The sequence below is a fragment of the Corvus cornix genome, chromosome 5, assembly GCF_000738735.6.
Source record: "Corvus cornix cornix isolate S_Up_H32 chromosome 5, ASM73873v5, whole genome shotgun sequence".
NCBI classification, from domain to species: Eukaryota; Metazoa; Chordata; class Aves; order Passeriformes; family Corvidae; genus Corvus; species Corvus cornix.
Genome location: NC_046335.1, coordinates 16,436,138 through 16,448,690, shown reverse-complemented (window position 1 = coordinate 16,448,690; position 12,553 = coordinate 16,436,138). Strand labels below are relative to the sequence as shown.

Genomic DNA, 12,553 nt, shown 5'->3' with positions numbered 1-12,553 from the left:
GAGAAGATTAGGACTGAAATGCAGTTAATTTAAAATACAGTAACATGATCAAAGAAGTCTGCAAAGGGTTGTCTGAAACCACAGAACATAATTTCCAGTCTACTCCACTTCCCTGGAGATCATCTTATCTCTGAGCACAGACAACATAAGAACAGCATATGTGCTTTTTTAGCTGCTTGATAAAAACTCAAGTAGAAAACAGTAATGTTGCTGTGACTACAGCTGGTTGGGAATGGATGCGAACTATCCTTCTGTGGACTTTATCTATCTTCACAAAGATAGTTCACAAACAAAGCTTCTGGGGGCTAATTCCCAGTTTTCAGCCACTTACTGCTCCTGCTGGATCCAAGTACAGGTTCCTGAAAATCTGAAGTTCCACATCTGCAGGACAAAGCTGACTTCTCCTACCAGTTGCTGACCTAACTCTACTTCAAGGTGTAAAAGATAACTCAGCCAGCCAGATCTGGCACCTTGTTCAGAGTATATTTAGATGCAAGTTTGAAGATGCTACTTAAGCCTGTACCTTTTTGTTTACACTCATTCCACCGACCCAAAATTTTTAATTATTTAGTTATTTAAAAAATTGTTCTTTTTGTACTTCTAACACGATTCATTCTGTTTGTCAGTCACATCATCTGAAGAGTAAGGTACCTATTTATTGACCAGTGCAATTTAAGCTGGGTATTTCCACACTGATAAAGGAAAGTGCATATTGCATAGTCTTTCTTCATCCTTTTATTTCCCCTGTATATTGGTCATTTGACTCTACAGTTCTTTTTGGGCACAAATACCCATGTATTACCTTTCAGGACAAGCAGAAAGACTACAGAAATCAAAGAGATAAGTGGGTTAACATAAATAGAATTGCCAGGAAAGTAACAGAACTAAGTATACAATATGGGGAGTAAAAATAAATAATAGTCATTAAAAACAAACACCATACACACACATCCTAAAAAACCCAAATAAAATCTGCATAACCTACTTAATCCCAATGTATACTAGAAAAACGTAGGATTCTTTAGGTATGCTGATAGCATTATACCATAGGATTTTACCATATATAGGCATTTTCACACATTTTCCTCCAAACCCAAGCTCCTGACAGTGCTGGAGATCAGTAATAGCTCAAATACTATCAGTCTGTCTTAGAGACTCGTTCAGATACTTCTCCCTACTGCCAGAGAAGTCGTGCATAATGCAACAGCCAGTAAACTCCCTGGTTGTTACCAATAAAAGTGCCTTCACCCAAGTATCATCTGCCTAGCATTCAGACGTTCGGTTTATTTCCATTTTTCTGTGAAAAGAGTTCCCAGCACGCACAACTTCAAGAGTCAGAAGAACAATGGACATGCAGACCACCAGCTACCACAGGGAATACCCATGCTATTGCTCTGCACTGTGCACAGCTCTGGCAAGAGCTGCTCCTAGGGGAATCCAAGGCTGACTTGTTAACAACGACACAATGTACTTCTCCAGATTGCTTTGCATTAACTTGGAAGCCACCACAGTGGTTAACCACACAATTTAGTGCAACAACAACAAAAAAAATCTCTTCCTATTTTGAACATCATGGCCTGAGGAAGAAAACAGGCTGCTGAAAATCAAAACCTTCATTACAGTTATCATTCCACCACAGCTGAAGAGTCTGATTTGCCAAAAGTTGATCATACCCTGGTAGTTAGCAAGACTTGCAAATAAGGCAAAGTACCTCCAAGACAGAAGCCCAACAACAGATTTTCCTAAAACCTGTGGCTCTGGCAGGACTGGCCAACAGGCTGGGCTTATCACCCTTCAAATAAGCATGGTTAGCTTTAACAGCTCTAGAGACAGGAGCATGCACCTGACATCTGGTTCCACTAATCTTCCCCAAATCTTAAGCAGTATTCTAGAACACAGCTTTCCTGTATTTTTTCCACCACTGCAAAATTATCCTTTCTTTTAGTACTTTTCCCATCAAATTCAGAATCATCCTCTGGACTCACTCCAAAAAATCCTCATTCATTTTCTGAATACTGGGCAAAATAAACCAGTTCAATTACTTCTCTTGCTTTTTGGTAAACTACTATCACAAGGTTTGCACTTTGTTGGCAAGACAAAGAATTTTAGAGAGGTGCGTATTTGTCAGAAAGAAAATTTCACTGCAATCTGTTGATAACTGGCATTAAGGAAATCAGGAAATCAATGTCCGTGATGCTGGATTTGCCATTTGAAAATGGCACTGTTTCCAAGAAGAAAAGTTGTCAGGTTAATCTGTGTGGGGTTTTTTTATTCAAAAAGATTTTAATTAAATGTGGAGATCATTGCTCCTTCAAAAGCAATGGTGTGCAACCAGAATGTCCTGTAAATTACAGTGAGGTAAAGCACTCAGCATTCCCTTCTTCCCGTTTCTTTCCCTCTCCCCACTCCCTGCCCACACTGACACAAGAAATAGAACGCCCTGTTCCTCTCACTGCAAATTAACACAGCCTGCTCCTTTATAACCAGCTGTCAGAATCTGTCAGCAATTCATTTTTTGCCTTTACAGCTTCAAAAGTAAAGGTAGAAATTAGGGATGATTTCTAGTGGGACTCCAGCAAAAGTTTTTATCTGGCAAGAATTTTCCAGGTTTCTTTCTCTGCAGGTGAAAGAGATCAATACTGTAAAGATATCTGTAAGCATCCATATTTGCTGCAGGAGCATCTTAGGACTGTCAAGGTTGAAAGCCAATGCCAAACTTTTATTCATTTTTGTAATCCAGATGTATGTTAAGATTCAAAGCCTGTTCTCACTTTGGTCCTGAAGTAGATCTCAAGTCTTCCTTTTAATTAGACAGCTTTAAAATTGAACTGACCTGCCACAGCTGCATACCAATTGGACTGACATGGTGATACATACTAAGCAGAATCGTACTAACACTTGAACTTAAAAGCAGCAGGGACACAGCACCTTGAGCTCTAACTTGTACCATCCCCCTACAGTGAACACATCACCAGAGAGTGGGATCCTGTTCCCTCAAGCAGGCATAGCTTCTACAGGAGTAACTGTTCTATACAGCAGAGTTGTCTATTTAAACGACGAGAACTCATTAAGGAGACACCTGAGAAAAGCTCTGAGGTATTTGCTGCTTTAGGGAATTTAGGTTCTCTTCTCCACTGTATATTGATTTTAAAGGAAAAAAAGCATATGTACTGTTACTAATGAGTGAGCTTCTGCAGACAATACGATGATGCCTCCGTAACCAGTCACCTCTAGTAACTTGGGGACAAATTTCAAGCATTGTCCCCTCTTTGCACCATCATCTTGAAATACAATTTCCCCCTTTCTTCTCACTTTGCTAAACTCCAAAGACTTTACACTTGAAAGCTTTTTTAACATAACTGAATGTTACACAGAATCACACCCATAACTTAGATAAAATGTACTTGGTTAGACATAGTTTTATCAGCAAATATTAGTAATATATATGCATATTTGAAATGGTTACCCTTCCAAACAGATTTCTTTTAGTTATTCACAAGGCCTAATCCTAAATCCTTAAATTTTTCTCCTACTTATGAAAATACACCTTTGGTCACAATCATACTAAGACAACTACATATTTAACAAAATAAAAAAACAACCAAGGAAAATTAGATGAACATAAATGAGACACCAATTTTAAGATTTGATGCTGGATTTGTTGACAAATATCTTTGTATTAAGAAAGTTGTAACAAGTTTGCAATCAGTTTGCAGTTTCATCTGTTAGGTTTTCTGGCAGTTCCTGAAGCAATTAGAGTTCTGTTTTTCTTTCCTTTATTATTGGTATTTCAAAGGAAGTTAGCAGACTTCTCCATGATTGTTGTAAATACAGTCAGATTGGCTGCCAATTTTTAAAAGCAATTTTACATGTCAATAATATGGATTCCTCTCTACCGCTGAATAAAGTATTAGTCAGACCAGCCTGTAACATCTCTACCTTAACACTTACAATTGTTTCCCAGCCAGTTGCTGTCTTCCATTTCTATCAAACAGAACACGAAGGTTGTCAAAATACATGTTTTCTTGAAATTTACATTATTGCAAGTCTCTTGCATTTCTCCATTTTGCAGTTTCTGGGTACAACAAACCAGACTGTTTCAGCTGGTCTGTGTAATTGAAAGCATCACTTTATTTTCTAGGGCAGACTACAGGAATCAGTCTGAGTTTTCTTTTCTACACAAGTGTCCTGAACCTTCAGAATTTATTTAATATGTGATATATAAAAATGTGTGATGGCAGGTGAGAGCTAGTGAACAGCTCTGCATTTCTTCTACTTTTAGAGAATCCAGTGCCTTGTGGGTCAAAGGACCAAACTGAGAAGTGTTTCTCAGCAGACAAAGATCAAAGCAGTTTTACCTCTTTGCAGCTGAAACAGCCATGTTATATTCTGTGCTCTCAATCCAGAATATTCAGTCAACTATCTCAACTGAAGGAAAGCAATGTCATGTTTAGCCATGTAAAAACTGGATTTTGAAAAATCTGTCACTTATGGGGGAAAGAATGAAGACCATTGACTTAGTAAAAACACCTGGAATGATACTTGAGACATAACAAATATTTCAGTATGATGAACTAAATGTTACAAAGCTACATACACACATACTCAGAGACCTGCAGAAGTAGGAAATGTTTATGTTGGACAACTGGCAAGAAAGCTTGCAATTCAGTCAGTGAATAATACATACACATGGAGATAGACAGGGGAGAAATTACCCCTGAAAATATCTTCCCAGAAGCCTCTCACCTCTGACTTCCCATAACCTTCTTCCTCTTCTGTGGCAGCCCCCTTATCTGGTCCTCTGAACCTGTGTGAGTCCAGAACCCATTTTTAAAATACAAGTTCTCTTAATCAAGGCATATTACTTTAAATTGAGATCCAGACATGCAATACAGCATGTATCTACATGCATGCAGAGAACACATGCACAGATGAAAAATATAAGATGCTTGTGCAATATTTCATTACAACCAATGAACGCATTTTCTGCTGAGAATTATTCTGTTGTCAGATGACTGAGAAGGGATACAGCTGTGTAGGAATCGTTACCTTGTTCAGAAAAGTAGCCATGGAAAAGGGCTGAAAAAATACGTCCATCAGCAAAGCCAATTTGAAGCCCCAATCCATTCTGAGATGCCATACATTACCCACCGCCCCCAACTGTTCAATGAGTATTTAACAGGGGTTTTAAAAGTATTTAATAAGGATTTTTTCATAGCAGTAAACAATACATATGCCAAATGCACTGATTCTTTTCCTTAAAGTACAGAAATTTCCCTAAGCCAGAGGAACAGGAAGTCGTTATTTTCTTTGTACTTTGTACTGCTAAATCCTTTAGCAGAATTACCCACTATACTAGTATTTGTGTTTCTAAAAGTATTACAAAGAAATGGCTTCACCAGATATTGAGTACTTTGAAGATCAGATTAAAACCCACACTAATTTAAATCTTTACTGATAAGAAATTTGATTTTTCACACAAATCTGCCTACAGCATTGCTGACAGCACTGTATTTCTGACAGCAGACAGATACCATTACTAGACATTAAAGCTGATTGAGGTATAGCAGCAATGTGAAGAAAATCTGAGTATACACATAATTTGCAGTGTAACATCTCTTCACCAAGGCAATATAAAGTATTTATAGTACTAATGAAGATTAACTTGCACACTTCAAATTTGAAACAGTGGTCTGAGTATGAAAAACCTGGCCCATGGTCTTTATATGACCTTGAGTGCCAAGCTGTGCAACAGATTAAAACTGTTCTGCCAGGAGTAACTATTCCCCTGCAGGGACATCAGAACAAGAAGTAAACTTACTCTTGAGCTGCCTAGTTTGCAACTCAAGTTGCACTGTATCAGTGTATACATACATCAGCAGTTGTTTATGTAAAGATGCTAATCTAAAAATTCAGACAGCTTAGTGTCAAATACACTTCCTCAAGAGCTCTGTTACCTGGAGGCAGAAGACAGAGGTCATAAACATTTCAGCTACCCTGGGTAACTGGTTCAGAGCAAATACAAGGTGACACCTAAATTACTTAGCCCTGCCCGAAAGAAATACCCTGGGTTTAAATTTTTATTAAACAACTACTGTGAGAGCACAAAGAGGACACAGAAATATTCAGCTATAAAAGTTGTCTTTGATACAAGTGATGTATTCTAATAATTTTAGTCTCACAACAGTCTCTCAAAACCTGTGTAGAAAAAAATATTGACAATACAACCATTATCTCTAGCATTTAGCATCTTGTGCAAACATTCTTGTTGTTTCATCAGTTTGTCAAGAAACAGTTTAAATTTCCCAACAGGGAAACAACTGTTCTGTGTTCCTAATATTTAAGTTCTTTCAGCTGGGTCACAATATTCCAAATCCACCCGGTATCCAAAAGTTTCTTACACTTGAATGAAATCAGACCAAAATTGCTTTTTGTTGTCCTCATCCTGAAGACAACAAATTCCAAGAACTGCTCAAAGTGCAAACTTCACAAGCAACCTGTTCTTCAATCTCCCAATTCACTGCATAACAAGTATTAATGGTGGATTGTTTGTTGTATTTACAGCAAGTTTATTCGGGAGAGAAAAAGTATTCTTTCACAAATGAGCCATGTTCACTATTGAGATTACTTCCAAAGAGAGCATTCAGAAAGCAAACCTGAATATATTACATTGACAATTATTTTTCAATACTTTAACATCGGCCACTTAAAATTGGTTGTGTTATTAGCACATAGACTGATCTTTAAATATACTACTTCTACATAAACAGTGCAAATCTCAATATTCACATCAACCTGAAATTAATGCTGCAATTACTGTTGACATTCACATCAAGAAAGTAGTAAACTATTTCACATGAGCAATTCCAAAACCTCAGAATGCCATTATTTATATTAAAGAAACACAGAACAAACATGTTGGGCTTCGAAGCCTTGTTTTGATACACACAATCCCTGTAAACATGGATGTATTGTATTTGTCAATACTGATATCTGATATAATTCTATAAATAAAACCACTGATATAAACAATTTCTATAACCTTTTTTTTTTTTTGCATAGGGTTTGGATTAAGGTTACTTTAGGATAGAGACAGCTGTTAACAAAATCCTCTAGTCAATTAGTCTTCCATCACACAAATTTAGGCATATGACAAGGAACCTCTCTGACTTCAGTGGAAACTTACACATGTAAGCATTTGCAAAACTGGAGTCATCTTTAGCACTTAAGTTACCCCTAGTCATTGAGAATACAAGCTATAAAAGAGCTCTCCATAAATTTATAAAATATACTGATTTAAAAGTTTATGCTGATGTTTCTGTAAGTCACATTTATGATTCCAAACAGTTATGTACATACTATACTATCACAGTAGGAAATACTTCACTGTAGAACACCACAGTGAACAAGTTGTGAAGCACAGTGTTCAATATAATTTCCCTTTAGTATTCCCAGTGCATAAGTTGTTGACATCTACACTACACAAGGTGCCCAGGTCTAGTATTTGTTATATACAATGTAAAAGCAAGATAGAAAGAGCTTTGCATTTTAAAGTAAGGAATGAAAACAGTGGGTAATATACAGCGATTCACTCCTGCAAACTACAGAATTCTCCTTCACAATGACCACAACCACCAAATATGGTGGATTTCAGGTCATTCAGCCCAGTAAAACAGTGCTCAGCACCTTGTAGGAAGAGAGATCTGAGTGCACTTTATTCTAAAACATCTCCCTTGGATGTTATAAAGTGCAAAAAATAAAACATATATTCTAATATTTTACAGTCACTATTAAACTGCCATATTTGCACAATGCAAAATTCAAATAACTTGGTATGCATTTTTATGGACCCTATAATAACAAATGTTGAAACTGGAGTTTTCTCATCTTTAAAAAAATCTTAGTATTTTAAAATTATTGTGTAAATATAAAAAGAAAATATAAATTATAATTAAATCTTGAAATAGGTATTTTAACATGTGACCATTTTCTAAAGCATCAAATACGAAATTTAATATTCTCTTATAGCATTACATTTTAGAATCTGTAAAATCTTTTAGAAGTTAATAACTTCAAAAAAAAAGTTATTGTATCACAGTACTAGACATCTCACCTTATTAGATATCTTTTACCCTAGATGCGTTTAAAAAAATAAATAAATAAAAAAAAATCTAAGACTTCTATTCTCAGTTGTTTAAAACAAGATATGTGGAGTTACTTTTTAAAACAAAATAAGAGTTCCATAGTGCTTCATTTTGATCTGAAAATTCAAATAAATGGGACAGAATGTAACCATAAATTTAAAAGGCTTTAAAGTACTATACTGCTTTGGTGCATTGTACCAATGATTCTTTACATGCACAAAGAATCAAATTCTATAACATTCTTCACAGAGCTTGGGTAAAAGCAGAAGATCCCAAAGTTCTATATATGTTACAGAGCTTTCCTTTCTTTGAGTAGTGGGGAAGAAACTGGGAGGAAGGTTGTGACACCGAGAAACAGTCTTCTTCCAAGCGGTACCATGAGCAGCACAGCTCCTCACCTTGAGCTTGACTGCACACCAGTAATTTACCCCTCAGAGAATACAATGTTTGTTGTATAACAGTATTATACTATATCCAGTGATACCAAACAATACTAAAAAGAAATGTATGGAACTACAAAGCTAAAAAGGTATGACTAAAATAAATTTCTAAAGCAAAAGACGTCTTCCTGTAGCAGCCTGTAAGCCACAGGGAGGAAGGGTGGGAGAAGACAATACAGGTACTGCCAAGTCTATAACCACTTAACTCCTCGAGACAGGATATTCTCTGCTTCTCAGTCGGAGAACTGGAAGATGGTTTCTGGGTTATTGCTGTCTGTAGGGTTTGTGGGCTGCAATGTCTTTGTAGGTGTAGTTTTACCATGAGAATGAGAGGAAGAAGAATGTGAACTTTCACTGGAGCTGCTACGTGTCTCTGTGCTTGTACTTGTTTTTTTCATTTTCCTTCTTTTTGCAAGAGGTGCCTTGTCCACATTCTGGAGACAAAATCCTTCCCTTTTGTACTTGTTAAAGGCCTGTTTAAAAATAGAAGGTAATTCTAAGTTTTTCAAGAGATTTAACACATTTTATGCCTCATCACTTATTGTGAGTGGTCTATGATACATCAGAAGATAAAACGTAATTTCTTGACTAATTCCTATTGTAGCTGTAAGAATGATTCTACCAGCCTTTTTACAGGTACATAAGAGCCAATATATAACATTATTAATTGATGTCTTCCTCTCCTTGTTCTTTTTACTTTAGAAGTATTTTTATTAAGCCTTCACCTATTTAACACTACATTTTCAGAGAGGACACTGTTAAATTACAGTTTTTCTTTCAGCCCAAATTATGCTGCATAATCAGGACCTCTCCAAGAAACAATTACTTTCTTCTTCTCTCCTTCCTAAAAAGAGCCCACAAGCATTTCAGCATAAATCTGCTCAATTTTGGTTTATTCTCTGTGGAAGGTATCATGAGAATCAACACTGTGATTGTGAATTACAGTTGCAGTTCAAATGATTTTTTGAGTAGACAAGTAAGTCCACTTAAAAAAGCATCCATGATATAAAAAACATGATACAAAACATAAAACATACATATATTCCAGAAATTTTACTTCATTTTAGTAACCAGCGGGACAAAAACATTTCCTTGAGTTAAATATAAAGTTTTGTCTTTTTTTATAAAAGTTTGAAGACCTTTTAATAGATTTCTCTAAGAAATAAAGTGTTTTTAATAGCCATTTCAAGAACAGCACTCAATGCCCAAATCCTCATGAATATAAATATCTTCAAGAAATTTCTTCAAGCTTCATCATCCATATTTTCATGTACTCCATCAGAGATGCTATGAGGAAATGTTATTGAGGAAAATAAATCCAGCTATAAGTACCTACTTAATTATAGGACAGATATGTATTGTTGTTAAGACAAAATATACACAAATCTAGATGACACATTACAAAACATAGCACATGACATAACATTTCTCAGAACTTACATGGAAAGTGGCTTTGACATATGTGTGCACTGCAGCTCCTGAAGAGCCTAAGTTATCAGGCGTCATTAGAGGGTTAGATGAGAGCTGGCTGCCATCCTGAAGCCACTCGTTGTATCTCAGGCTGGACATTTTAATTCTTTTGTTTGGATCCACTGTAAGAAGTCCTAATAGAAACACATTACATTCTTTAAAACTGTGAGCTATTTATCTTTGTTCAATAGAAAATGCAAGTATTTCTTAATAAAATCTCATGCATTGCTTTGATAAGTAACTAATGTCAATATTTATCCCAGGTATGCCAATATTTATCCTAGATAAGGCTCACACAATGTTATACAGTCATCCTCTCCAGAAGGATCTTAAAAGCAAAAAATTGATATTTAACTGTTTGGTAACTCACATCTCTTTTTACACAAACTCAGAACTACCGAATGATTTCTTCACTTAAAACCTGTCTAGGATGAAATTCAAAAGAGTAAGCCTCAGATTCCCTGCACAATCCACTCAAGTCTGAATCTGGAAATCCCTACATTTTTGGCAGAAAAATTCCTTACAAGTCTGCTTCTACAAAAATTAAGAACTCCATGTAAGTAGAATTAAGGTAGGTATCTAGCTCATGATGAAAATATAATTAGATGCTCAAAAGCTTAAGGGGACCCAAAGTACAGCAAACGTCAGTGAAGTAGCTCAGAAATAACACTAAGTAGGCTTGGTACAGGAATTAAAAGAGCCAATGGAAAAGAAATAGCAATAAATTCATTTTCTGCAAAAGCTCAGTTTTTAAGACATTTATCTCATAAGCTGTTTCGGTTTTTTTAGAAAAGCAAAAATAACATAATAGAAAAACTCTGCTTTTAAATAAGTTGTAAGAGTGAGTTCACTTTTTCTGAAGCTCTTCATTTCCTTCTAATCCCACTAACCTTATCAGCATCTTACCACATTAGAAAACTCTGCTAGGTGTACAAGCAATTTGTAATGCATTCTGATTGTCCACCTCTACTCGTTGTTTGTATTAGAGGTCAGTATATAGCTCAAGCTGTGGATATTGCTCTGTCAGGTTAGACGCTTTGGTGCTGATTACAGCATCCAGATATTGTATGGTTGTCTGAATTTTATCTTTTGAAATAAAAATATAATATACATGAAATACTTATAAATACATACCTCGAATTAGCTCTTTAGCCTCTTCAGAAACATTTTTCCAAGCTTCTCCTTCAAAGGAAAATTCTCCCTTTTTTATTTTCTTCATAATTTCCAATGCACTGGTACATGTTAAACTTCTGTCTTGAGACTGAAAAGGTACCTGTCCTGATAGCATTGTGTACTGCCACAAGAACAAAAGCAACATTAGGAAACACAGTATATTATGGACAACTCTATTGTTAAATATGAAGGGCTGTTGTTTGCCTCACCAATGCTATGCAATAAAACTTGGACTAGCATAACTTTAAGGCTGTAGAAAATGTAAAACATGCAAGACTTTCTCTGGAGTCCTTGTTAGAAAAAAAACATTCATCCATTCCAGGAAGCTATGAACAAAATATATTTCTACCCTATTTATACCTAATGAAACTAATTTTCTGTAGATCAAAATACAGGTGGATTCCTTCTCTGAATTGAAACTGTAGAAAGATTACATGGAAGCCTGTAAAATCCCCTAGCATGTTTATCTCTTTGCAAGAAGCTAACTGTATCAGGTAATTTCTTCATTCCCAAGAATGTTAAATTTTATTTCCTACTTGGTAAAAAAAAATTTCTGTCCCTGCAAAAGATCTGTCTTCAGAACATATTATTTGTGCAGCAGTGTTTTCACCTCCCTTGAATTCAGCATATACCCAATTCACATCTGAAATAATTTCAAGTCCTTTGCATTTTAACAAAAAGTAAATACATGCAATAAAGTTACAGTTAAAAACCTCAAGCACTCACCAAAATGACCCCCAAACTCCACAGATCACAAGACTCATCATAACCATTGTGATTCAAGAGCTCCGGGGCAGCATAATGAAGAGTAAAACACGGAGTCTTAAGAGGCTGATTATCAGGTGGTTTTAAACGAGCAAAGCCAAAATCAATTATTTTTATTTCTGAATTATCAGTCTCATCTGTAAATAGTAAATTCTGAAAAGCAAAGACAAAAATCAATACCCGCACTGGGTAGAAAATTAGTTATAATTATTTTGCTACATTTATTACTGCAGAAAATTTTCCATTATTTAGAGGAAAGGTGAACTGTGAGACACTGGGGGAAAGAAGAGAAAAGTGAAAATAACAATACTCTGGGTTGTAAGAAATGTGATGTGTTTACCTGCCCTCTGCATACCTGCAAGTCAGGGCAGCTCTGAGATTACTAATGAAAATGGACACGTAGCAGAGAACAGTGGAGAAAAGAATTCAGGGAACACAAGAAAAAGCTAAGACCTCAACATGTCTGGAGATGGAAGAATTGCCTTCTTCCTCAAACAAAAGCAAATTTTCTTAAGCTTACACTTCCTTCTGGCATGTTGTGAACAACAGCTTTCTTGTGTG

The 12,553-nt window shown here is 35.9% G+C and overlaps 1 protein-coding gene across 4 annotated transcripts in view; it reads right to left on the bottom strand.

The window, feature by feature from the left end:
• Nucleotides 1-8,643: 8,643 nt before the first annotated feature.
• RPS6KA5 (ribosomal protein S6 kinase A5) overlaps nt 8,644-12,553 on the bottom strand; it is a 72,613-nt gene continuing 68,703 nt past the window's right edge. For 3 of the 4 annotated variants that reach the window (XM_019280535.2, XM_019280524.1, XM_019280531.1), the window contains 4 exons: nt 11,954-12,145; nt 11,189-11,348; nt 10,025-10,188; nt 8,818-9,057 (listed from right to left, as the gene is read on the bottom strand). In XM_019280535.2, the coding sequence (XP_019136080.1) occupies nt 8,818-9,057; nt 10,025-10,188; nt 11,189-11,348; nt 11,954-12,145 (756 nt within the window). Of the gene's footprint in view, nt 9,058-10,024; nt 10,189-11,188; nt 11,349-11,953; nt 12,146-12,553 lie in introns of all 4 variants that reach the window. The other variant, XM_039552234.1, reaches the window with a different exon arrangement.